Source organism: Strix aluco, chromosome 5, assembly GCF_031877795.1.
Source record: "Strix aluco isolate bStrAlu1 chromosome 5, bStrAlu1.hap1, whole genome shotgun sequence".
NCBI classification, from domain to species: Eukaryota; Metazoa; Chordata; class Aves; order Strigiformes; family Strigidae; genus Strix; species Strix aluco.
Window position 1 is genome coordinate 42,633,101 of NC_133935.1, and position 27,337 is coordinate 42,660,437.

At 37.8% G+C, this 27,337-nt stretch overlaps 1 protein-coding gene across 4 annotated transcripts in view; it reads right to left on the minus strand.

The window, feature by feature from the left end:
- TMTC2 (transmembrane O-mannosyltransferase targeting cadherins 2) overlaps positions 1 to 27,337 on the minus strand; it is a 275,962-nt gene that overhangs the window by 64,022 nt on the left and 184,603 nt on the right. For 3 of the 4 annotated variants that reach the window (XM_074827115.1, XM_074827118.1, XM_074827116.1), the window contains 4 exons: positions 17,350 to 17,435; positions 16,313 to 16,497; positions 14,565 to 14,643; positions 1,421 to 1,542 (listed from right to left, as the gene is read on the minus strand). In XM_074827115.1, the coding sequence (XP_074683216.1) occupies positions 1,421 to 1,542; positions 14,565 to 14,643; positions 16,313 to 16,497; positions 17,350 to 17,435 (472 nt within the window). Of the gene's footprint in view, positions 1 to 1,420; positions 1,543 to 11,594; positions 11,695 to 14,564; positions 14,644 to 16,312; positions 16,498 to 17,349; positions 17,436 to 27,337 lie in introns of those variants that run through there. The other variant, XM_074827117.1, reaches the window with a different exon arrangement.

Sequence of the window (27,337 nt, forward strand, 5' to 3'; positions counted from 1 at the left end):
ATGTCTGGATACTTTTAGCAGCAATGGATCTGCTGAAATTAATTATGAGCTATTTTTCTCTACCCTGTGTCCAAGGACATCTTTTGCTTGAAGACTGGACAGGGCATAAGCAATGTCAGAGTAAAATCTTATAGCTTGATGAAAAGTTGAGGAAGATATTCAGACTGAGCACAAGGATTGAAGTGTCATACAAAAGTGTACCCATAGAGCATAGAAAGGAAATATGAAACTGTTAGAGTGAACAATGAAAGCAAATGCAGATGAGAGAAACAGGAAAGAGGATATGATCAGAAAAATGGGAATGAGAAATGGAAAAGAAATGAAAGGCAGTTTTAAAAAAGCATTATTTTATTGAATAAAATAGAAATCCATTTTCATCTTCAAAATGTGTGAAAACCAAGGAGGGACTGGTGCTCTACCATAGCTATTATATGGGGCTAGTTTAGCTGGAGCTAAAGCTCATCTAAAATTGAAAGGCAAAGTAGATTTTGAAGAAAAAGTCCAACCCTTCTAATTTTTTTAGAACTAGCTCTTAGTAGTTGAGTAGTTCTTTTCACATGCTCAAATAGACACTCCTAAAGAAGTGTAAATTCAAAGCAGGAGACATGTAATTCACAAAGTATAGGTGACACCCTAGGCTGCCATAAGCTGCTACAACCACCCCGGGTCAAACACTGAATATCTTTTTTGTATTAATATCATTACTTGCAATCTAAACTACTTATAATAAAGGCTTTAATAAACCAGAGAACTCTTTACTATCTGTTATAAAGTTCCTACGCTATTATAACTGTTTTCTTCCAGCACAGAGGCGGTGATATTTCAGGAATGGATGTAATGTTTTGTAAAAAAATGATGCTGTCAAAATCTTTAATTAGAAGGCATGACTGAAATAGCGTGACAAATAGGGCAATAAACAATTTTCAGGTCAAAGTCTTTGTCCTGGTTTCGACCGGGATGGAGTTAACTTTCCCTGGGTTGAGAGGGAGCACAGCTAGAGGGCCGGGTCTCGATCAGCCATTGGAGTATTTCATATCATGTGATGTCATGCCCAGGGATACAGGTGTGCGCGGGCTCTCTCTGGCGTGCGCCGTTCTCAGGTTCCGGTCTGGTCATGTGTTGCTGTGGGGGCGGCTGCCACGTTCGGTAAACCACTGCTGCATTTTACCCGTTTCTTTTTGGACTCACTATTGTTACTGTTGTTCTCTTGTTATATTTAGTAAATTCGTTCTTTTTATTCAGCCTACGAATTCTCTTCTTTTTGTCCCTTCCCTATTTCACCGGGGAGGGGGGAGGTGAACTGCTGGCCATGAGGCGTCTGGCTGCCGGCTGAGTTCAAACCTCAACAGTCTTTCTGTCCTTTTACCTCACCTATTTAAAGGGCCTGGTACGAGCTCCCGGGAGCTGCTGATTAACTCACCGTCAGAGCCAGCAGTTTTCCATAGGTGAGATGGGCTGGGATGTGGTCGCTCTTGGATCGCAGTGATTCCACGTACCAGCGCTCTGCTTCTGGCAGCCGGCTCATTCTCATATAGGCTTCTCCTACAGGGTGAAAAAAATGCTAGTGAGAATGCCCAAAATTTCTCAAGACTTCTATAATTTATTATCTCATTTATGATTTTCTATGTATTAAATGTGCAGTGATCTTGAAAAGGGTGAAGTGCTTTGAACACCTACAATGACACACACAAAAAAATGTCTTACAGACACTTGAGTGAGGAGATTGAGTTATGGCCTTATTAGGGCTGAAAGAGCACGGCTGAGATGAAAGTCACGTTGGAACAGAATTGCAAGAGAGTGCTCCAGCTGCTAAGTTCCAGTCAAAAGTCTCAAAGTAACAGGAACTTTATCACATCTACTGTAGAAAAGTTACTTCTTTTCCATCAGTCTACACTGCACAGCATGGAATGGTAGGGAGAATATGGAAAGTGTTTACATTTAATCATAACACATCAAGAACCTACATTTTTTTGAAAACTAGGAAAGGTTAAGAAAAGAGTCCTGAAACTACATTGCAGGGATGTGCAAGACATTAAAAAACCTAATCTCTGAATGTAGTTAAATTAGATCATCTTCCACAATTAGTTTAAATTAGAATATAGCATCCATAATTTTTAAATTGCTAGTCTTAAGAAGCTGCATACAAAATGACTAAAATTGGACATTTTTCAAAGTGAAATCCTTTACTGTGAGAGGCTGAAGCAGGTAATGTTCAAGAACAATAGATGAATGGGATGTCAGAAAGCCATATACTGTGGTACAGATAATTGTAGTTTTGAAGTTTCTGAGAAAGAATTTAACATACAGAGAAAGACAGGCTCTTTCTCCAAGAAGCAAACAAATTTCTCAGAGGTTAGAAATAAGCAATATCAAACAAGTTTGCAATGGTGAAGAACTGCAGCTTTCAGATTTATACCCTGAGTTTATACAGCTCTTTCACAAGGGCTCTAAACATAAATAAATGCGCCCCTGCCCAAGCCAATGACGGACTGAAAATGCCTACGGGAGAGTTAGGATTAATTCATCATCTCACCAGCTGATTCATTCCAAATAAATGGCTAAGTATCTTCCCAAAATTATGAAGTCACAGTGTATCCAGTGCCACCACTGGAGGATCAAGAGAGGACTACAGCTGACCCAAGTAGTGGTCGGCTAAGGCTGTCTCCAGGTGAGTCACTGCCCACAGTTCTGCATTACATGGAAATTAATAGCTGTGAGGGCATCAGGGAGAGAGAGAAGGACCAATGTTCTTTATGCAAGCTTGAAGCCAACTACCACACCCCCAAACTCAGAGGGAAAGGTGCCACCCAAATGCTCAAAGTAGTAAAATAGAAGGAACTCTTACCAAGGGAGCTATTTTATCTTGAGTATTCCACAGGGGTTATGCAGGATTTTTATGATGCAAGAAAACTGGACTAGGTCCAGTTAGTTGTTGGGGGTTTTTTTGCTAACTGTGTCACCAGAGGATAGGGATCCCACGCAAAATGTAGCACCTAAGTCTGAGTTTCAGGAGTTAGGGTGCAGTGCATGCAAAATGACCAAACCACAGCCTGCAGATAAAATGAATGTGATGTAGAGTCAGAAGCCACACTGAGCCAAGGCTAAGGGAAGCTAACCTGATTTTCATGAGCAAATAGATTTTTTCCCAAAAGGGGTGCAAGCCTGTAAATCTATTAGACCTGGATTTCTAATTCAAGGATCTACAGAGCATTCTGTACTCATGTACTGGTCTTGGATACATGATTACATACACAGAAGTAGCTGATGTTTCAATCCCAGAAGTACTCAAGTCATTCTATTGTTGGTCAGGGCCAAACTAAAAGAACAATTTTAAAAAAAACCCAAGCCGAATAAAAAAAAATCCAAACAGGAAAGAAATCCCAAAAGAACAGAAATATCACACAAAACCCGTGATCAAATTCAGGGATATCAATGTCACATGCAATTTTTTCACTATGTCAGCACTCACATTATACCTTGTTATGCACAAAACAAAGTCATGAAGTCAAGTGTTGAAAGGATGGAAGAAGTCAGAAGTCAAGCTATATACTCCTCTCAACTCTTCTCCCTAGCTATATACTTTATGGCAGAATGTTTAATTATTTGATTGTATACTATTTTTCAACAGGCTCCTGCTTCATTTAGCATATAGGAAACGAGGAATCCATATTGCCCTTCTCTTTAAGTGGAAAATTCCAGCCCAACCTGTTACAGCTTGGCAAAGTTTCAAGCAATTAACAACAAGATACTTTAAACAGTAATGTAAACAGCCATAAGAGATGGAGTTGTTATCTGCTGGTAGTATATGCTGAATGCACTGCCAAATTTCAAAAGATCCAAAGTTCTCATCTATTTTCCATGATAGATTGATATAAGGAGAGATTGACATCTTCAGAGTACTGGCAAATTCAATTTTTAATAGTTTTTAAGAGCTCAACTACTTTACAAGCTAACCTCCTAAAACACTGAAGGTATATTTGAGTGGTGCATCTAGAAATGAAGCTACAATATGTCAATCTAAATGTCAAACTGTAGAGAAAGGAATTTTATTACCTTGAAGACTTTACAGGAAATTCTTTGTAGCTGAACATTTTTTTCTGAACAGTCTACTTTCTGCCCATAAGCTTCATATTGTCAAGAATTATTATAAGCAATTAGAACATGTCATTACTACAGAAGGAAGTACTGTTGGGGGTCTGTTATTAATTCAATCTTCTAAATGATTTACAATGGCACTCCTATCTAAAAAGAAAGTAAACTAAGTTGAAAACTGACAAAGGCTCTGCCACCGCCATACTCAAAGACTGGAACAAAATCAAGCATCTGTTAATTGGAGTGTTTATTCAATCAAGTGATTTTATGTGTTAGACTGCTGTAATTTTAATAAAAGATATTCCACCTTAAGATAATTTTCCAACAAAGTGTCAGAGAAAACATGCATGAACTGACTTCTGTCATTCAGGATGCATTTCACAGAATCACAGAATCATCTAGGTTGGAAAGGACCTTGAAGACCATCTAGTCCAACCGTTAACCTAACATTGGCAGTTTCCAACTACACCATATCCCTAAGCACTATGTCAACCCGACTCTTAAACACTTCCAGAGATGGGGACTCCACCACTTCCCTGGGCAGCCCATTCCAACGCCTAACAACCCGTTCTGTAAAGAAATGCTTCCTAATATCCAGTCTAAACCTTCCCTGGTGCAACTTCAGGCCATCACCTCTTGTCCTATCACTTGTTACTTGGTTAAAGAGACTCATCCCCAGCTCTCGGCAACCTCCTTTCAGGTAGTTGTAGAGGGCGATGAGGTCTCCCCTCAGCCTCCTCTTCTCCAGACTAAACAACCCCAGTTCCCTCAGCCGCTCCTCGTACGACATGTGCTCCAGACCCTTCACCAGCTTCGTTGCCCTTCTCTGGACATGCTCGAGGAATTCAATGTCCTTTTTGTAGTGAGGGGCCCAAAACTGAACACAGTCATCGAGGTGCAGCCTCACCAGTGCCGAGTACAGGGGTAAGATGACTTCCCTGTCCCTGCTGGCCACGCTATTTCTGATAGAAGCCAGGATGCCATTGGCCTTCTTGGCCACCTGGGCACACTGCTGGCTCCTGTTCAGCCGGCTGTCAAGCAACACCCCCAGGTCCCTCTCTGACTGGCAGCTCTCCAGCCACTCCTCCCCAAGCCTGTAGCGCTGCTGGGGGTTGCTGTGGCCAAAGTGCAGCACCCGGTATTTGGCCTCATTGAAACTCCTACAGTTGGCCTGAGCCCATCGCTCCAGCCTGTCCAGATCTCTCTGCAGAGCCTCCCTACCCTCGAGCAGATCAACACTCCCAAACAACTTGGTGTCATCTGCAAACTTACTGAGGGTGCAATCGATCCCCTCGTCTAGATCATCAATAAAGACGTTAAACAGGAGTGGCCCCAAAACCGAGCCCTGGGGGACTCCACTCGTGACTGGCCGCCAAGTGGATTTAACTCCGTTCACCACAATTCTTTGGGCCCGGCCATCCAGCCAGTTTTTTACCCAGCAAAGCGTGTGCCCATCCAAGCCTCGAGCACCCAGTTTTGCCAGGAGAATGCTGTGGGAAACGGTGTCAAAGGCCTTACTGAAGTTGAGGTAAACAACATCCACAGCCTTTCCCTCATCCAATAAGCAGGTCACCCTGTCGTAGAAGGAGATCAGGTTTGTCAGTCAGGACCTGCCTTTCATAAACCCATGCTGACTGGGCCTGATCATCTGGTTGTCCCACATGTGCTGTGTGATGGTACTCAGGATGAGCTGCTCCATCAGCTTCCCAGGCACCGACGTCAAACTGACAGGCCTGTAATTTCCTGGATCATCCTTCCGACCCTTCTTATATATGGGCGTCACATTGCCCAATTTCCAATCTGTCGGGACCTCCCCGGTCAGCCAGGACTGCTGGTAAATGATGGAAAGTGGCTTGGCGAGCACCCCAGCCAGCTCCTTCAGCACCCTTGGGTGTATCCCATCAGGTCCCATAGACTTGTGTGTGTCTACGTGATGCAGTAGGTCACTGACTATCTCCTGGATTGTGGGGTGGTCGTTCTCCCAGTCTCTGTCCTCTGGCTGAGGAGGCTGGATTCCCTCAATACAAATCTTGTTATTAAAGACTGAGGCAAAGAAGGCATTAAGCACCTCAGCCTTCTCCTCATCACTTGTTACCATGTTTCCTCCCACATCCAGCAGGGGATGGATACTCTCCCTGGTCTTTCTTTTGCTGTTGACATACTTATAGAAACATTTCTTGTTATCCTTGATTTGTGTGTCTGAGGTTAAAATAGGAAAAACAGTATTTGCCATTTACAATCGTGTATTTTTATAAACTTGCAACATGAATGATTTGGTCATTAGGAAAATAACAGAGTGTCCATTGGCAGAAAATATGCAAACTAATGGTACATGTGAGCTGGTTTCTATATTTACTTTAACAATTACTTAATTTGTAAAATCTTTTCAAAATTCATGTTAAAAACCTGAAAGGTGTCACACACACAATTTACTAATGAAACTTGTCCGATCTATAAAGTTCGAGAGAGTTGCATTCTACTTTTCTATTAATGGTAAAAACAAGAGAAATTCACAGCAGTGGAAACCTTAAGACACAAATTGACAGTTAGCACAGTTCCCTATTCCATATCAACATGCAGCCATGTACAGCATGGCCTGCACAATGAGTAGTGGCAAGAAATTCAACAGCTAACTGGAGTAAATGGAGACAAATCAGTCATTCAAAAATTTTTCATTTTTTACAGCAGCTAATATTTTCTGTTTGTTATACACCCATTTCTCAGCCCATTCCAAAAGGACGAACATAGATTATTTAATTGTAACTCTCATTTACTAATGTTGTACAAGAAAACACATTCATATGCAACTGAAACACTATTTAAAGGAATGTATACATAGTTCATTAACACCTCTATTAATACTTTATGACAAAGAAATGAGAAATGGACTACCTTTTAACTAGGCTTACACCACTCTAAAATCCTGGTACTCAAGTGGATTTTCTTAGCCATAGAGATAGATCAGTTGCAAGATACCATTCTCCAAAGTAATATTTACTCATATTTCCCTAGAATCCTTGGGATTGCAAAATAGTCTTTTAAAATAAACAAAAAACAAAACCAAAAACCCCCCACCAAACCAAAACAACAAAACCACCCTACTAAAACAATCTCAGGACAAATTAATTAAGTATAATTAAAGAACAATAACAATCATATTAACATTAAATATTTATATTAAATAGTAATACTAATAAAGGATCAGCTTGCTAGCAGATATTTCCCCTGAAAGGCTAACTGTATATTCAATAATGAAGTGGAATATGAGCTTAATGCAAATCCTCAAAAAAAAAAAAGTAGTTAAGATTTTCTAATACATCTCACATTGTTAAAAAGAAAATTAGGTACCATTTACATGGAAGTATATTATATGGTTCTAGATTAACCTCTCATCTGCTGATTTCAGATTTGTTCTGTTTCAGATGCACTTTGTCATATCAAGCAAAGACTGTCTCCTTGCAAGAACATGTTAGACTTATCTATGAGCAAGTACAATGGAACTGTGGATGTCACAGCACTGTCCCTCTATAGGTGTCACGTAACCATACTTTCAGATTAAGAACATATGTCCCTCCTGTGGTCCTCCTCTTAGGACCCCAAAAGATATTGCTGAAAAGACAACTGAAAAATTATCTCTGTAAAGGAGACAATGCAGGGTAAATCTGCCTTGCATCATCTTTGTATGTGTTAATTATCTCCCATTCAAATTGCTGGATGGTAAAAATGTAATATAGAAAATATAGAATTTTGGCATTGACAAGAGCAGAAGTCAAAACAGAAGGGAAGATGGAGATGCACTCTGAAAAGGAAAATCTCTAATATTTACATTCAGTCAGGATTTAAATTTCATTTTTCCATCATTTCTTTGAATTGGGAACATAAACAGGTTGCCTTAGAAAATGATGGAGAAGTCTGCATCTCTGTGTACCACAATATCACAAAGGGTTTATGTCTTTCATAATGCAACTGTGCAGCTTCCTTGTGCAAATCAAGGTCGCAGATGTACTTACCGTAAATGCACTCCCCTAGATATATAACTTCCTTCTTTCTTCTCTTAGGTACCAGTGCAATAACACAATAACACAATAAATCTAGAAGCAGAGTTTGATGTTATACTATACTGATGTTTCAGATATACTGCAAAAGATTAACAGTCTTGGTGACAAATATGCAGTGCATGCACATCTCTGAAACAGCTGAAGCATGTGAACCTAACGAGCATCAAGTTCTGCACAGACTAAGCATATTCTGTTTGATTTTTTCCTTTTACAGAACAATCTCCTTGAAGATTTCAATGAATGCACTGTATTTTAAGAGGGCTTTTTATGGATGGGAGTCAATCCACATTTATTTTGGTTGAGCAGATTCTTACAGGCCTCAATTAGCCAAAGCCTTTGAACTGATTTAATGAGACCACTAAGCTACTTTTGAATGAAAGTACCTAAAGTGGAAAACAGATATAGATGAAGGGCAAAATAAAATCAGTTGGAGCATGGAACAGCATGGACTTTGCACAGCTGTTTCTTGTCGTACAAAGACTTCCAGTGAAAGAAGTATATTGACACAAATAGAGGCATTGAGCTCACCTGAGAGAGATAATTTCTTTTCCAACAGATGTGCAACCAGCAGTAAATGACAAGGGTACAAACTAAAAATTCATAACTGAACAAGTGATCGTACTCTTTTCTTGCCTTTTACTTTATTTACACACATTTTAAAGATGTTTTACTGACAAGAAAAAAATATAAGACATTATGCTAGCATAGGTTTCTTTAAAACAGTCTTAACAGAAGCACTTTCCATTAGAATCATGACTAACTGGGATCCCTGTAATCCAATTTCAGTATTGGGCCATATTTTTGGTCCACAACTATTATGATTTACTTATTTTCATACAAAACCCCATATGTTTAAAATACAAATGCGTTTCAGGCTTAGAGTCTTAGCTTTTTCAGAATATTGCCCAAGAAAAATTCAAGCATTTCAAATTAAATTATAGATCAGTAGTCCAAAGAGATAAAACTAAGAAAACCTAAGAAACTGGGAAAAAATGCTTTTCTCAACCATTGCATCCACTACCCCCTCAGCAACCCACTGCTGTAACCTTCATACCCAGCTTGAATCTCTCAAACAAAACAAAGTGAAAAACCAGGAGACATTGCAATCAGCCCAGAGATTTATACTCAGCTTTGGACAGCAAATATAATCTACTATAGAAGTCTCAGAGGGGGAAGAGTTAAAGTAGCAGAATAGGAGCAGAGAGGGGGAGAGAAGGAAGCACAACCTTTTTACTCCCATCACTATTGGAGTAGACTCTATTCTTATTTCCCTAGAACATAAAATATACCTATGGAAGGAAAAAATTTTTTTCAACCAAGCTAGTTTCAAAAGAAAAAAGTTTGTAACGTACATTTAGCAAGAGATTACCAGTAAAGCTTCATGAGATGCACAGGAAGCACACTGATGACTGGAGCTCAGACGAGTGCAGGTACCACACTCTGCATAAGTTATGATGTGGGATATGTATTTCACAACTTAATCATCTCTGGCTTTTAAAAAGTAAGTCTTGCACAGCATGAACTGTAAAACTATACCAGCAAAAGTGTTTCTTGGACTTCTAAACAATATTTAAAAGTAATTCAATAAAAAAGCATTTAATGGGAGCAAGGGGCAAATGGGATAGGAGTCTTAACAATATTAACAGGTTTGCATAAATAGCCACATCCACCCAAAAGCATAATCAAATAAAGCGATAGTTATGTTATAATCATCAACACAGAAAGTCTCTCTGCATGCTAAGCCTTTGTACTTATGATGCAAACCTCTGCACCAGATGTAAAATCTGGCTCCCCTTTCCTGTTCTGTACCTGGCTGCCACTTGTGTATGATTTGTTTTCTGTCCGTGTGCAACGTAGCAGATTAGCAAGGAGAAATCTGAACTCTAATCTGCGCATCATTAACTGTACTCACTCCTGCAATGTTAGCTTTTTTTGTGACTTGTATTTGTCATCAAAAATGTTTGTAAGGCTTTGCATTAAATGCATTTGAAAACAAGACATTCAGATGTGAGTTGGCAAGGGCAGATGAAGTGCGATCAAGACATTTGTCTTTATTACAGTATCTTGCCAATTTAAACCTGAACAATGACACCCTGACATCTTTCTTGTTACTATTCACTATTAAAATAGAGCCTCCATGGTCCACCTCACACCACTTAACTGGCAGGAGTATGAATTACTGTAGCAGGTGGGCCAGTGTGGTTTTAAAAGCAATGTAATGCAATCAACTGTACAATCTCAGATTTCAAGGAACGCAGAAGACATCCAGAGCAGAGGCTGATCCTTAAACAATCCTAATATTGGCATTAAAGTGTTCAAGATCCCACAGGGACCATTTTATCTTTTGACCCCAGGTTTTAATTGAAACTTTAAACAAAATATATTACCTATTTAATGCAGTTGAGCTGGACTCTGGCCTTTGTAGTGCATGTTGCCATGCCAAGCAAATTAATCTGCGTAACCTTACCATGTACTTTTTAATTTACATCAAAGAAATATGACATAGAGAAACTAAATATCAAGGCAACCCTATACAGCTTGTTGAATAATTATTTTGATTCTAGTTTTAGAGTTTTAATTTTTAGCTGTTTTGGGTTCTTTTAAGAAAAAAAATAAATGAAAAGGTTTTACTTCTTGGTACAAAGCCAGAGAAACATATGGTTTCCTTAGCTGAGTTGTTACACACCTGGCAAAATAAATCACAGCAACAGGAGACCAAAATCTACCCTGCAACTTTTCATATGCACAAACTTAGAACATCTGATGCTGGTCTTCTGGCCCTGCCTTTTGTAACGTGAATAAAATGCAAAGTCAAATGGATGGCATGCTTCATGAGGGCCAATACTTCTTCCTTTAAGAGGCAAGTTACTTACAGTTTTGAAGGATGAGAGTCAGCCAGGTAGACTGGCAAACCAGAGGAATGAGTTACTGGGCCTGTCAGAGCAAAAGGCCAATAGAAGCAAGCACAGGAAAAGAAATGTAACACAAACAGGGGAAGCAGGTGGTGTAAAGGCTTAACACTGCTGGAGTGTTAATGCTACCACACTCGGAATGCTGGAGTTCAAATCCTAATTCAGTTTAAACTGTTCGTCTTCTGTTTATTCTCTTTCAAGTATGTCATGTATACCATACAGGGAAAATAAGCCTCCAGGAAATCTTCAATGACATGGCTGAGTAATTATTAAAAATTAGAGGAAGCATTGTTTTCTTATATCACATGCCAATATGTGGCAATATGTGTGCCACTGAACCAAGTAGAGCGATTGCCAGAGACTCAGAATACATTAATCACAATAACAACTGCAGCAGATAATCCTCAAACTGTAACTGTTCTTGGATTTCACGATAAGCTGCGAAGACTTTTTCCACACGTAGAGAGACAGGGAAGAACCCTTCCTTCTCGAGCAGATGGGGAGCACTCGCCAGTTTCTCCCCCTTCCTCCCCAGCAATGAGCATACAGTGAGTGGGCACAGCTCAGAGTCAGGTTCATGCAGTTCCAAGAGCGTGAGACAGGACTGGCCTATTTCAGGTCCTCTAGTCTCCCTTTTAAAGGCAAGAAGTAGGCAGACAAGTTTACGTAACGCTGTTTATCAAAGAAATTGTTATAGAGAACATGTTTATAATTTTATTTTGAACTCAAAACAGAAATAAAGAATCCAGTCGGCCTTCTGATGCCCAGTGACACAGTATGAGCTGCAGAGCGGATGCACTACTGATAACAGATGTGGTTGCCCTGTTCTCCTGTCACATCCAATGCAGAGATGACTGAATGGGGGTTTAGGATTTATCTCACCCAACTTGAGCTAGCAAGTCTAAGCTAGTCACCTCAGCAACTTTTACAGAAGAAGTAGGCTTGCAGGGGATTATTTGTATAATCTAAAATAGATGTCTAAGTCAGATGGGCTTAATTACGCTCCAGAGGTATCTTTTTCTTTCCACACTATAAAGTGAGCACAGACACCTAGCTCTGTCTTGTCATCTAACCTTTACACTATCACAGGTAGGAGAGAGTAACCTAACTAACTGCAGTCATGTATGCTCATGTAGACGCACCCAGGACATCTTTAAACAGACCAGTCCAAGTCCTGCTGCTAATGTAACTGCACTGCATTCAAGTCACTACCCAACTCTTTATGTAGCCTCTTGGATTGCCTTTGCAGCACAGCCAACAAGCCACAACTCAGCAACTAGTGTGAAGCAAGTTCTGGTTTCAATGCAACAGCTACCATCACAACAGCAACCAAAATACAAATATATGCTACATTAATGATAAGTTGTACTTTATGGAGCTTCATAATAGCCTGTTGCTCTTTGTAATAGGCTGAACGGGGCTAAGGTAAGCTTAGTTGACCCTAACTTGTTATGCCACTAGGACATCTGTGAAGTGCTGGCAGTTGCCTAAAGGAAACAGAAGCCAGAGAAAGGGCTAAGCAGTGGAAGGAGGAAGTGTAGCAGCAGCCAAGCCTGGGCAAAGGACTGAGCTGGCCTTTGTCTTCACTATTGCTTTGTGAGTTAATAAATGCAAATCCCAGGAATAGAGTGAACTTGGACATCATGGACTGTGCTTATAAAGGAAGCTGAGAAAGGTCTCCTGAACCTAAAAAAGCAACCAGTGGACAAAAATGTAAAAAACTAAAGAATCTTACAGATCATAGTGGTTCTAAAGGGAGCATCTATTCATGGGAAAAGAAAGGGTGGCACAGGCCTGTTTTGTGATGGAACAACCATCATGCTAGAAACAGCACTGATTTACTTTTTCCAATCTCTGCACTTCTGAGGAGCACTTTTATCAGAATTATGAAATATGTATCTGCACTGAAGAGGCCAGTCAAACTTTGGAGGATTTGCTGGAGCACTACAGTACTTCAGCAATCACTATAGGACACCAATAGTAAGCAAAGCTTAATTCACAGAGTGGTGACTGTTGATACCCCACCAAATTTATCAGCATTTGCTGATAAATAAAACTGATAAAACAATAGTTCAGCTAAGACTCCCTATGAACAAAAGCACATGCAATAATCAATTGTGTGTTTTAGGGATTTTAGCCATTTGCATTAATACGATAAAGCTCAGCATTCAGGGAGAAGTAAGTCTCCATTGAAGAGAATGTTTGAACTGTTAAGGCAGTGCTTACACTATTATTGACATTAGATACTTTGTCCCTGTGACAGGAGAAATACTCAATTTAGCATCTACAGAGATTTGCAAACACATAGCATCAGTTACAACTACAATCTCAGAATATTTTTTTCCTATGCCCAAGTACTTGTAAGGAGGTAATAAAAGATGCCTTTCCTAAACAAGTAGAGTGAGTGGTGTCTCCTCTCAACAACTGTGTCAAACCAATTGGTATCAACCAATACATTCCCTTGTATTTTAGGCAATGGGAGGGGGGCAAAAAGCCACAAAACCCCACATGCTTTCTGTTGATCCTAAATGTTTCTACATATATTTTTAATTGCTCTACTTTGAACTACTTTAAAGGCACCTTACATCCTTTTCGGTCTCAGATAGGAGCTCACAGAGTCTACTAGGCCAGACACTGAGGTTGCTTAGCAGAAAGACATGTTGTTTCAGAGAGAATCCCACTTAAAAACATCTCTGGAAGAGTGAAGAACCTGCCTTATTTACAGATCTGAATACTATAAATAAAACTTCATATTCTCTTATTTCTTTTTTCTGTTTAATGTATCCTGTATAAAGATGTGAAGAAGAACATGAGGATCTGGAGTTAAAGTTTAAAAACAAATAACCATCTCAGCTAAATTAATGCTTCTTGCAGTACTCAAGGGACTCTGCTAAAATTTTAAAGGACAAATAGGCTGGTCTTGGAAGAAGAATTCTCTCACTGCAGATGTCTAACTAACAGTACATCAGCAGGGAAATAAGTTTTTGGCACAAGCTGCAAAAACTTCCAACTATCTCTGTGGGCCTGTTTGGACATCTTGTTGGTTTACACAGAAATTTAACATCCAACACCCACACTAAATTTTAAGTTATAATCAATCTCATTCCATTTTCTATGAAGTAAATACAATTTATTCTTACTTTCAAAGATGACTAAATGGGAGATTAAAAAAACCTGTATGAATTGCACATGAGTTCTCCAAGATAGCAGATGAGAGATTCTGCAGGCAGAGAAAAACACCATGCATTCTAAATGTACAAGTGCTGCATGAACACACTTAAAGATACCTAGTATCTAACAGTTTCATCATTTATTGTGCCTTATCCAGCATTGCAGTTGCTGGCATTTAAGCTCTGAATCTAGTTTGGCTCGTTTGGCTACTGAAGGCAATTAGTTTTGGTTTTATTAGCTAATTGATTCGAGCACCAGGTCCCTGGCTAAGCTCTTTTGTTTCACCCTGCCTGACACAAGTATCTTTCTGAAGCGCTAGAAATGCACTTACCCATCATGTTGTATAAGCTTTGTGGTGCAAACTGCCTTGGCATTTTCTGTATTGCTTCTTTGTAAACCGTAAGGGCATCCTGAAAAGAAACACATAAGTGAGACAAATCATTAAAGCAGTCTTTCACACATGAAGTAAAACCAAACTACTTTCCTTCCCCAAATGAAAGGTGCAGAGAGAAAGAAAACACATCTCCATCATAAATAGCAGGAAAAGTTAACATTTCTGATTTAAAAATTTTTACCAAATTCAGTGAAGCTTATTGACAAGAGATCAAATTAGTTCCAATATTGCAACTCTTTTTCTAAGTGGAAATAAAAGAAACATTTTTTTTAAACCCCTCAATGACTCATGAGTTTATGAAAATATATAAAATTCTATAGGTTGTCAGAGAATACGGAATAATATCAAACTGCAGACAAAGGACTAAGCTACAGTAAGTGACCTAAAAATAAAGAAGTAATTGTCTACTGCCAAGTAATAACAAAACATAATCCTCAAACTGAAGCCTGCTCCACAGAAAGAATGAGATGGACTATAGTGTCAAGAACACCAAAACTGGATTCCCTTTGCAAATGTGCTGTGCCTTGAACTCCTTGATCACACATGTATGATTCATTCAGCACTTATGATGTTTACTGGTCAGTCTGTTAGCTCTGAATCATTTTCTACATCATCCCATCTAATAGTCGCAGTTTGTGAAGGCTGAAATATGCTTGAAAAAATATAAGTGTATGATCAAATCCAGGTTGGGTCAGACTGCAATGACCATCAGGCAGAAATCTGATGGTTTATATTCTTAAAATCCCTTGCACCTCCCAGGCATTGCACTCCAAATCTACACTCTATCGGCAGTGCAGACAACACGCTGCTTTTCTTTCATCTTTACAGATATATTAGCTGGCTGTGTCTGTGTTTTAATCAATTAGTAACTGCCATCTGACAGAGCTGGATTCAGCAGACAGATGACAGAGAATCCACAGAGCTTGTGCATGCCTAATCGTAAACAGCTGAGGTAACTGTTGTGGTCCGGAAGCATTATATGGATCAAAATCGTGCATAACTCCTGTTCTGAAGTATGCCTGGCAATGCAAGGAGACAATGACTTTCTTTCAAATACTGCTAAAGGTCAAAACTTAAGTGAATGTCCAGTTTTAGTAATTTCATCAGGGACAATAGAGAGGAATCACAAGAGTCACATTTGCACAGATAAATGAGATGGGGTGGGAGCAGCATACAGATACATTAAAAATATCTAACCGACTTTAGCACTTAGGTCAAGTTATCTGAAAATAGCACATAACAGGATTTTTTTAATCACTGAAGTTTTGAATTGTTCCAGTTGGGTTTTATTTTTGGAGACTCAAAAGCAAACATAATCACATTTTTTCAACTAAAGATGGACTTACTCTATTTTGAATTAAAAAGCCAGTACACTGTAGGATGGCTGGTCTGTAATCAGGCTATATCCTTTGCATACCAGCCATGGAGACAAAGCCAAAAAGAATGAATTAACACATATCAGATGTGACCACTGCTAATTGTTGACTCTGACAGCAGAACATAACACTGCTAATTAACATCATCACACTCGTGGCTGTAGAGAATAAATATTCTCTGTAAAGAACATCAATCCTGATTTTGTGAAATTCCATCAATTTGTGTCTGTCATGTATTTTGAAAGTCTGGATAGAAGCAATAGGTATTAAGGTTTTATCATGATACTATAGACAAATCTGGAGTCTTACCTCATAGTGTCCTTGTTCATGAAAAAGTTTTCCTAAGTTATAAAGACAGCTAGTAACAGAGCTTTTATGAGCATGAGGATCTTTTAGATTTTCATCAGGGATCTCTGAACACTTCAGAAAAGTCCTCCTGGCTTCCTCTGTCTTCCCTTGGTTCATGAGGATGATACCAGTATTTAAATAGGCAGCTGTGAAGAGGGAAAAAATGTTATCTTGTAATGGAATTCCATTATGTTTTATTTAATCTTTGTTTTATTTCAAAGTAATATCTGAAACAGATCCCATGGTTATCTAACTTGGCTTTTATAGAATATAGATCAATCACTAGTGTGAAGAGGAACATAGAAGTGGTAAAAGTTCAGAGACAAGGAAAGGAGGAAGAGGCTACTAAGACTGAGGAAGGAGGGAACACCGGCTAGGCAGTTTGTTCCTTTTATTAGGACTGTATCAAGCATATAGCATCATTGTTTAAAATGCTACAAAAATATATAGATATGTTTACAAATACATAAATGTATGTGCATATATACATATATAGAAGATTCAATACTTAAGCTACAGAAAAGTCAGCAATCTTAATAAGCACACGCTTAATTTTGGAACCCATGAATTGCAACATCCTATGGATTATTTCCCATTTGCCCCAGGCAAGAAAGGAAAAATGAAAGGACTTCAAAAATATTTGTATTATTCACCCACACCACATAACATAAAAATCAGCAATTGGCTGTAAGAAACAGAAAACAGGAGTCTGAAAATTTGAGCAGTGGCATCTATGGCTCACCATCCCAGATCAGAAGCATTTTAGGTTCTACCAGTGCTGCCCAGTGTTAAATCATTATCTGCTTCTTCCCTGTACCACTTTAAATGCAGTTGTTGACTAATAAACACTTGCTTTCAACTGAAAAGTGCACAATTTCACCTTTTGCTTTCCAAATGAAAAACTTCTGAAAAAAAATAAAGTGTTAGTAAAGAGTAGGAAGATTTCCTTAAAAAACAATAGTCAATAGTGTGCAAGCTTGTATAGTTGAAATACTTACAAGCTAGTGTGGGTCTGCTACTAATTGCCAGTTTATAGTAATGCAATGCCTCTGAAAACCTGCTGTTTTCCTGAAGAAGTAATCCTCTGTATAAGGACAAAAAAAAAAAAAAAAAAAAAAAGAAAAGAAAAGAAAAAAGAGAGAGACAGGTTACTGCAAAGAGTAACTTCAAAACAAATTTTAAAGATAAAACTAAGGTAACAAAGGTAACAAAGAAAATATGCTGACTAGTATTTCAGTGATAGAACAACTATGCATATTACTAAGAATTCAGTGGGAAAATTATTTTGTCTGAAAATAGGATTAATTCACAGACATTAGGTGCATGGCTTTAACAAAGAAGATGTTAAATGCAATAGTTTTGGATTCCTTGGAAACCAGAAGATTCAATTACTCAGTTGAGAAAATGGTAGACTCTCAGACTTTTTAAAGCAGATAGAGTATGGTGGAGCTGTTTGTAACTAGGTCGCTCATGTTTAGCCAGTTATCTTTTCTTGAGTTGAAACAAGCAAATCTTTTTCAAATGCACAATAAAGTTAACCAGGTAGCACTTCACATGTATTACCTTAACCAGTCCTTGTTGATCAATTTCAGTAGATTATCCACCTTGCAGCTAAGCACCTACATCAGTCCAATTTTTTCCTGTCTTCTTTCTGCTCTGAACAAATTTAATAACTGAAGAGGTATCTGAAGAGTTATCAAAAATGGTACTGAACACTTCCAGTTCACAGTTAGTTTCATAGTCCATGAGCTTTAATTAAAGCTTTTAAGGCAAGCTTTCTTGCAAATTATAAATTACACCAGTCACGCACAAATTTCTGAGAAATAAGTGGTGTGGACATAGTTAACATGAATTCACAATTGTATGCTTAAATGAATGCTCAAAGCATTATAGTTCCCAAAGTTTTAGGAGACTGAAATAAGCATATGTGAATGTATTAATATCACAAAGATTTAAAAATTGGTAATTTCAGAGTGCAGGCTCAGACCTTATCAACCAGGAGTAGATGTCCCTCTTCATACACCTCAAAGTATCCATGAAAAAATAAATGTAGCTATTTCCTTTAGGTGGGAGGGTCATCATATCTATTTGCAGTTTCCCTAACCTACAGCAATTTTCTCTTCTTCATCTATGCTTTTATCTGCTGATAGCTTTTTGAACTGTGAAGAAGTTGGACTTTTTCCATCTCCAGTCTCTAATCAGAGATATTGTTTTCTCTCCAGATTCCCAGGAAAACTTTTTGAATTAAACCAGTTTCCTATCGTTGGGTTAGGATTTAACAAAATGGAGGAATATATCCTCTTTTTTTTTCTAATCTACTTCTCCATCAGCACCACATGGCCTTGCTTTCGAAAATGTCTCTCAACTAATCTCAGATTAGGGAGTAAATCACTTTTAATATTAACAGAACTTACATTCAGTTGGTACTTGCAGTAATGTGAGCAATGAGAGAATAGCATTTAGGATACTTTTTGGCATGGCACCAAGGTTTTAACTGCTGTCTTGCAGGTAGAAAGAGGTATTATTGTCAGGATAGTAATAACATTTTCTAAATTTTCTAGAACCCGAATTTTCTTTACTTTAAAAAATTTTATAGACTGCAATTACTCCAAGTAAAATTATTATTATTATGGCATTTTGATATAGTTTTCTGTTGATAGCAGTAGAATTAACATAAAAATAAATGATTGCATGGTCTGACATTTAAGCTCTTCTTTTTTTAAAAAAAACCCAACAAATTCTTACACACAATTTTGGGACAAATTTATCAAAGAAATTCCATTCTTATTTTAGTTCTAGAATAAATAATTTCACATATTACGAGAAGTAACTTGAACAAAATAAATTACTTTGGTAAGTGTACAACATTTGTGCTTTTAGAATTGAAAGAACTTCTATTTATAATTATTACCAAATTGATCTTCTGCGTTCTCTACATGCTCTAGTGCTGGCACTCTATTAATTACTTGATACTTCAGGTGTTTGGGTTTTTTTCTACTCCTCTTCCAGAAGACTTTTTTTCTTTTAAAAGTTGTTCTATTAACAGATACTCTCTCTCTCACACACACATTTTTATATATATATGTGTAGATATATATATATAAACCCAAGCTGCTCAGATGCAAGACTGAGTGCTGAATTCCAGCAAATAATTAGTTTTTTATTTCTATTTGTTATGAATGTCCTGATTGATCACTGTTTATCCCTGTGGCTTGTGACAGTACAAAAATTACTGTATTTATGAGTCTCTAGTTCTAGTTTCAGATTAAACAAAGTCAGGAAAAGGCTTAAAGGAAAATTAAAAAAATAGTATATTTAGTTCAATACAATTAACACTTAAGGGCTTCTGAGAGATAACTTGCTTGAATGGTCACTTATGAAGGGAGAAATACTTATTTGAATAGATAAAAAGATGATGAACATTGCATTAAACTGACAAAGCATTCCTGAATTTATAGTGAATATTAGAAGAGTTTAAAGAGCAGATATATTTCACTTCCAAGATGAAAAAATCAGATTCTCCCTAGCTTTAAGCTCAAAAAAAATGCAGGCATATAAATATGCTCACCAACCTCTATCCAATTACCCACAAGATGCAACAGTAAAACTAAAGCCAAACACTTCAAATTTGGTTACTGCCAAAATTAATACTGCCTGTGAAATGTCCTACTTTTCTTTTAACAGCATGTGTTATAAACCCGGTCTCAAACTACGTTATTGCTCACTATTACTTCCACAGGTCTACTGTCTCATTCACCACACAGAAAGAATATAAATGAGCAATAGTTCAATATTTGCTTTTGTCTCCAGTTTCTACAAGTAAAACACCACCACCTTCTTATAAATATTTACCTTTTGAGCAAAACACAAAATAAGCCCCAGGATGAAATGACAAACTACTGCTTATTTCAAAATTATTTCAAGAAGATCTGCAAATCCTCAGGTCCTATATTCATCTTTCCATTGCTGTATTTCACAGCATCTAAGCAATTCCCAGGACAAAAATTATGCTGATTTTCAGCTAGGCATTACATCTGAGAGGCAAACCCGAGGTTCAGTGAAAGCACAGTTCAGCCTTGCTACCACAATGCTGAATCAGTGGACCTGGTCAGCAGAGAGAGTGAAGAAACAGCAGCCCAAGGGAAGGGCCCTGGGAGCAGAGCAGGGATCTTGTTCTCAAGGCTCTGCTGGCTGCTCCAGCAACGCTGAGTTCAGGCAGCAAATCCCGAGGTTGCCACTGAAAGTGGCTGGCCCTGAAAATTGTTCTCCATTGTCAAGGCAAACATGAAGCAAAGAGATGGGCTCAAGTGAGTAATATGTGAAGGGAATGTGTCCTTCATTACATGGTTGCAAAGAGATCATTAGAGTAAATACTACCAAAAAGGTCTGTTCTTTCCAAAGAAGCTGAGAGACTGAACCCAATTACCTTTGCAGTCTGTTAAGTTACATTAACAGCTCTTCAACAAGTTTCAACTGAAAGCTTGATTACATATTCTTTCCTTCTCCTTCAGAAATAGGTGAAGTACTGGTTATTTTGTCATAGAAACACTTCCTGTTTCCTTGGAGTTTCATTTAGTCTCTTTCACTTCAGAACAGAGGCCAAAGCCACCAGAGGAAAGTTCAGTATGCCTCCTGTGCCTTATTTTCACATGGTCCAGTATTTACTATATTCCAGCTAGAGAATTTTTATTAAAAATACTCGAAATTACATTAAAATCACTAGAAATAAAACTGAAGTGTCTTTATAAATATACATTAAGGGCAAAACTTGAATAAAACTTTTCTATGCCAATTCGAGAATTGCAAAATGTCCTTCAAGCAAACTGACCATGGTTGTACAGAAAGAAATTGTCATGTCATAAGCTGGGAACTAACAGCTGCATAATTACCATAGTCAGCTAAGCTTCCAAGAAATGAGCTGACTAGCTACAGAACAGAGGAGCATGGACAGAGGCAGATAAAGTGAAACCCACAGACAGTAACAAAGAAAGTCTGTGACCTCCTTGAAGTTCTTAGCATCTGCTTATTCAGCCCCATTTTGATTGTCCCAATTCCTTCTTTCCCTCCTCAGACACCCGTTTCCCTCCAGCTGGTTGCTAGAGTTGAAGTCAGCAACTGGCAATGGCAGATGGAGTCTGTACTTCTTTGTCTAATGGCTCTCAAACCTTTTAGACAAAAACTAGTTCCCTTCCACTCACCTGGAAAGGAGTGATAATGGATTAATGGTGAGTCTGTAAAAAAATCACAAACTCTTTCTAAAAAACATTTGGTGCACACATATTTCCATCTTTTTTTGTGTCAGGAAAAAAAAAGACTAAATATTTAGCCAAAACTTTCCAATCTGGCTAATAACTTTATCTAATTGCACAATCAAACAAGTTAAAGTTTGTTTGTCATGCTTACTACTATGCTTTATTACACTGAAGACATCTTTAAAAGTTCAGGGTGCATTTGTAAAGTTCAACAAATATATATACTCTATTTCCTTTTAAAGGAGACAGCTGATTTTCATCTCACATTGCCACTTCCTTTGTCTACAGTAAATGCAGAAAAAAAAAGTTTGCTCTGAAGGCACAATCTCTAGGCGCAGAGGAAGAACACCCCTCAGCTGGAGTCCACACCTTGTGGGCACTGCCGAGTCTCCAGTAGCTCACCCCTCCCAGTGGGTGGGGCAGATGGATGCATAAGGAAGTTCCTCCTGTAGCCAGGAGTGGATCTGTTCTTGACATGCCTTTCCACTTCTCTGTTTATACTTCAAAATGGTAACTGCTCTTTGGAGACTGCTGGCAGGGGGAAAAGTAGCAGACAGAAAGCATATGAAAGCAGCGATACAATGCAAAGCATTGAACGTTAAGCCAGTGGTGGAGCAGAGCAATTGGCATGTGTTGAGTACATACCTATCTTTTGGGGTTATAGAGACACAAAGCCTTCCTTCTTCCTTATGCAAGGATGAACAAAGGAAAGCACATCCTTGTAATAAGGATGCTTGATACAGAAGAGTAAGCTCAAGTGATAAACTTGGATGAAGAGCTTAAAGTCGTCCGTCACTTTTTAATAAACTTTCTACAGTTGCTAAGAATACCAATCTACATAAATAAAAAGATAACCCCAAAATGCCCCAAAAAAACCAAAACAAAGGAGCAGTTGCTTCAAGTCTGCAATTCCAAAACTTTTTTTTCTCTGCAGTCCACCTCCCAGTTGTAAGGCAGATAAATTGTTACCCAAAACATGCAACTTCCGTTCAAAGAAAGTTTACTGACATAACTGGGGAAAAGTGAAGTCTATCAGATGGAGGGATGGTGGAGAGGAAGTCAGTAGTTCCTTTAGCCTAGTAAGAAAAGTACTGTGGAAGAATGAAGTTTCTCCCTAGAAACACATGAAGATGAAACTACTTGGAAAAGAAAAAGCTATTTAAACCCTAGGACACAAAGTAAATGGTTATAAATTCTCCATGAATTAATTTAGGAATAATTAGGAGACAGGTTCTAACTATCACAGTAGCAATATTCTGGAACAAGCTTACAACAGGATTTTTTTTCCTGCATTGCTTTTAGCTAATTTTACAGTGGAGTGTGAATCGTTTATGAAATGAAGGATATGTGCTGATTGTTTGCAAGAGTAGCAGACTTCACCCAGTGACTTAGGAAGTGTCTCAGAATCCTGTCTGTCTAATAGGAATAAAAATAAAAATAAAAAAAAAAGTGAAGCAAGTTCTGGCTATCTAGAAATTATGCACATCACTTCTATAAATAGAATTGCTTACTTAAATATGTGCAGGAAAACATTTCCCCCAAAAGAGTTCTTTGCAACCTTGCTGAATTCTTTAAGCTGCTGCCTTTTACCTATCTTGTCTGACCAATAACTTGAAAAATCTTCCTGTCTGCCCTGGTTTTGACCTGAAGTCACTGAATACTAATGGCACAAAACTATTTTCAGGGACTGGAAAGCAGTCACAAAATATAAACAGGCAGTAGACAGTCTACCATTTTTCTCAAGTTACATATTAATTTCTTCCTGTTGTAGTCCTATTAAAGCCAGCTGGTCTTCTTACAAAGCAAACTCCTCAGTGACTAAAGCTGGCATAAACTGACCAAGTACAATACACAGGAACCATAACTGTCATCAAGGTAAACATGCATGCTAGTAAAATATTTTTTTAAATTTTCAGGCCGGGTACCACATTAAAATATTGTAATCAATTTTTTTTGGTAGTTGGTAACAGCTAATACAGGGCCTGTTAGCTATTATTTTGCCATGACTGCAGTTCATCCATGCCTCATTTCATCCCACTGATTTCAGGTGGTATTATCTACAAAGAACTATATTTAACTAAATGTTATACTGGAAACAAAGAAAGAAATGGAAGAAAATCCTCTTTTATTCCCCACACTGATGTGTCTCTAGCTATGCAGCACTGGAGGATGTTCTTTGCCTAAGGCAACTCTTTCACTGTCATTTGCAAAACTAGTGGGTAGAAAGACAGGTATGGATGTTACAGCAGCCCAGTGCATGAAACCATTAAATTTGGTCTTTAATTAAGGCTTTTTTGTTTGGTTGTTTTTTTAAGTGAACCATTTAGCTATGAACCAAATGAGTACTAACCTTTTCTAAGAGTCTACAACTAGATTTCATTAACAAGAAAGCCAATCATTAAGAGACAGTACAAACAGGGAACTTGTTTAATTTCCAATAACAACCTGTCAGCAAATATGTAAATGGAACATAAATCCTACTTTTTTAATCAATAAGAACCCAAACAGACCCAGTAGACACTAACACAAAATGACCATTTCCTTTGCAGAGCTCACTAAGCACAGTCATCTATAACCCCATTAGTAAGAAAAATCAAAACAAAACAATCACCCCCAAAGCAACCTCTAGTCTTTCAGATAGAGCAGTCAAAACTCTGTCATGGTCTCCTACTTCTAGGGAGGAGCCTTCCAAGTGCAAGCAAATTGGTCAGCAAATATAGTCCTATTTTTTCTTTGTTACTGGGGCAGTTCGGTTGGGATTACTACCATTTCAGCACCGCATCAACTCTCACAACCCCGGTTTCCTTAACAGAGGGAGGTCTGCCACAGGGACAAGTAGTAGCATTGGTCCTGCCTTTCTCCTCCTCTGGACACTGGGCAGTGGTGTGCTGTGCCAGCAGCCCTCAAACAAGACGTTTATTCCCCCTCACATGCCCCAGCAGGCAACGTAGGTTGAGAGCTGGAGAGAACCTCTTACAAGAGGGGCCTTTTACAAAATTGAATGCCAATGTCTCCCATTCAGTTTGGGAGTCTGACAATTATTTTCCTAATATTATAAAATGGACAAAGTTTATGTAAGGACTATGAACCACCACAATTTCAAATACCAAGGCATGTAATTGAATAGCTAGGTCACTGAATGTATTTCAGCTCTCAATATTACCAACAAAAATACCTACTTGATACAGGCCCTACAAAAAGTCCCAGAGCAGAGTTCTGCACTGCAGGACACCACTGATCACCAAAGTGACCTTTGAGTGCTACCTCAAAAGCCACTCTCACAATATAGCAAGATTTTATCAAGGCAACTTTCATTACAGTAAGACACAAATTTCAGCTGCTGTCTTTGACAGAGGAAAAGCTATCTGGCAAAGCAGAGATTAATTCCAAACAGGTTTCTAACAAGTTTGCATTCACAGTTGAGAAAAAAAAATAATCGAGTACTTAGACAGCAGATGACACATCCTCTTTGCTTTTTAACTTGACATCTGCATTATAAAAACTTGTGGGCTATCAAGGAAGAGGAACCATAACCTTGACTCATTTCCTGCTACGTCAAGTGGTGCAGCAACTTTGTCTGGGGCAGGTTCAAATACAGTTCAACTTGTGTTAGTAGGTTAGCCTGCTTTTAGTGCTTTTCATCTCTGATAGCTCAGCAAAGGAGAATTTTATGCCAGCACCCTTAAAAGGCAGAAGCAGAGGGAACACAATTTCAGATGTTATATAGGCTAACAACAACAGACAAGGAAAAACTTTGCTCATATTGATTTTTACCCAAGGATGTGGGTAATATAAACCACATATAAACCACTTCTGCAATTCCAGACCTTACAGAATTAAAATTTCAGCTACTATTGAAGACTTTACCTAACAGAAATCTAAGAAATCCACATTTACTGACATAATATCCTAAGTTTGTCAAAGTAAAGTTTATGGAAATTCATACTTTGACCTTATTCAAAGAAATTAAATTATTTGAATAATAGACTTGTACACACAGTCCTATATTACTAAAGGCAAAATGAGATATTTCGGGAGAGAACCAAGGGGATGTCTGTTTGGTAGAAATTTATCCTTTATAGGTCATCGTATACTCCAAAAATACAACATTTAAAGTAACTAGTACCATTATAAAGTAATATTCAGTATCTATGTAAGATGCAAACATCCTTAAAACTAGCTGAGAAACTCAAGGTAATATAGAACGGATAACAAAAGAATACTCTAAGCAGAGCTAGTGAAATAATGTATGCAAAACTGTCTTTTGACTGATAAGCAATTTTGTTTTAGGCTTTAGGCTTTAATTAGAAGCAATTTGAAACAATACAAAAAACCCCATAAGCTTTAAGTAACAATCATAAGGCAACAAAGACTGAAAACCCAAAACACACTAAAAACAGTTTGGTTTTAGTGTACTGACCATTGCCTAGTTTGGAAGAACAAACTACTGGTTTTCTACAGCTCTGTCCTTGGTACTTTACAATACTAAAACACTTATTTCTGTACTGCATGTACTATACTGGATTTCTCTGTTTGTTTAAAAAAAAGGCATGGGAAGAGATCTCAATTTATGCTGATTTACCAGCCTATGAAATCTAGCTGAAATCAGCAGTGTTACTTAGCTTTGAGATTTATTTGTAACAATTAACTGCAGTGCAGTCTCAAGACGTCAAAGAAGTTATTTATAGGAGGCCACTTTGTATGTATTTTTGAAGTACAAACTACCTTATTAGTCATATTGTAACACATTCTTCATCTACTGAAATTGCTAGGAAAATCTCAAATGCTTTCAGAGTTGCCAGAAATTTACCCTCTGAGTTTTTCATAAGAGTTTCAGAAAACAAGCTTCCAAACAAGAATTCAAGTCCTTAGCCTGAGCTCAAGTTTCCTAAATTCCAGGCCACAGATCCTATCTTCAAGACAGTCTGGGTCATAAGCTATCTAGAGGTATAAGCTATGCATAAATTTCACTCATACTTATTTGGATCTGAGAAGATGTCAACAGAACAAACCCATTTATCCCATATCTAATGCAGTGATGAACCACCACCCCAGTATTAATGTTAGCAAGAGCTTTTTTTTTTTTTTTTTTCTTTTTTCCCTCTCTTGTTTTATAAATAAAAATAACAACAAAAAATTTTCTGCTGGTCTTTAAAAGTTTAGGAATTTATTTAAGGTTACAGAATTGATACATTTGAACATTATAGGAAATGACACGTTCAGAATCAGACAAACCTTCAAATGGAGATTATGTAATTATGTAATCTAAATTAATGCAGTTTGAATTGTCCTAAATGGCAAAAGTAGCTGTAACTCAGAGCTATAAAGTATAACAGTCAGAAAATAAAAATATATTACTGAAATTGGCCATTCATCTGTTAAATTCTCTAGATTTTAATGCATTAATAGCCAACTGCTAAGCCAACCTCACATTTCAGTTTCTTGAAAAAGGAGAGATCATCAAATGCTTCTGTTTAGGTAGTTTCTTTCTTTGATTGTTACTCATTAAAAATTGTGAGTTAATCCTTAATAATTTGTTCTTCAACCAAATAGAACTTTGATTTGTTATTGCTGTGTGTGAACACTGGGCTGCATGTGTCAATTAAGTTGTATCAAATTTCAAGGTATATGTGTTAAGAAAAATTAAAGAGCATGTGAGACTACTATATACTTAGGATATATTATGGCCAAAATACAGTAATTAGAAATGACTGTAAGGGTGCTTTTTTCCTAA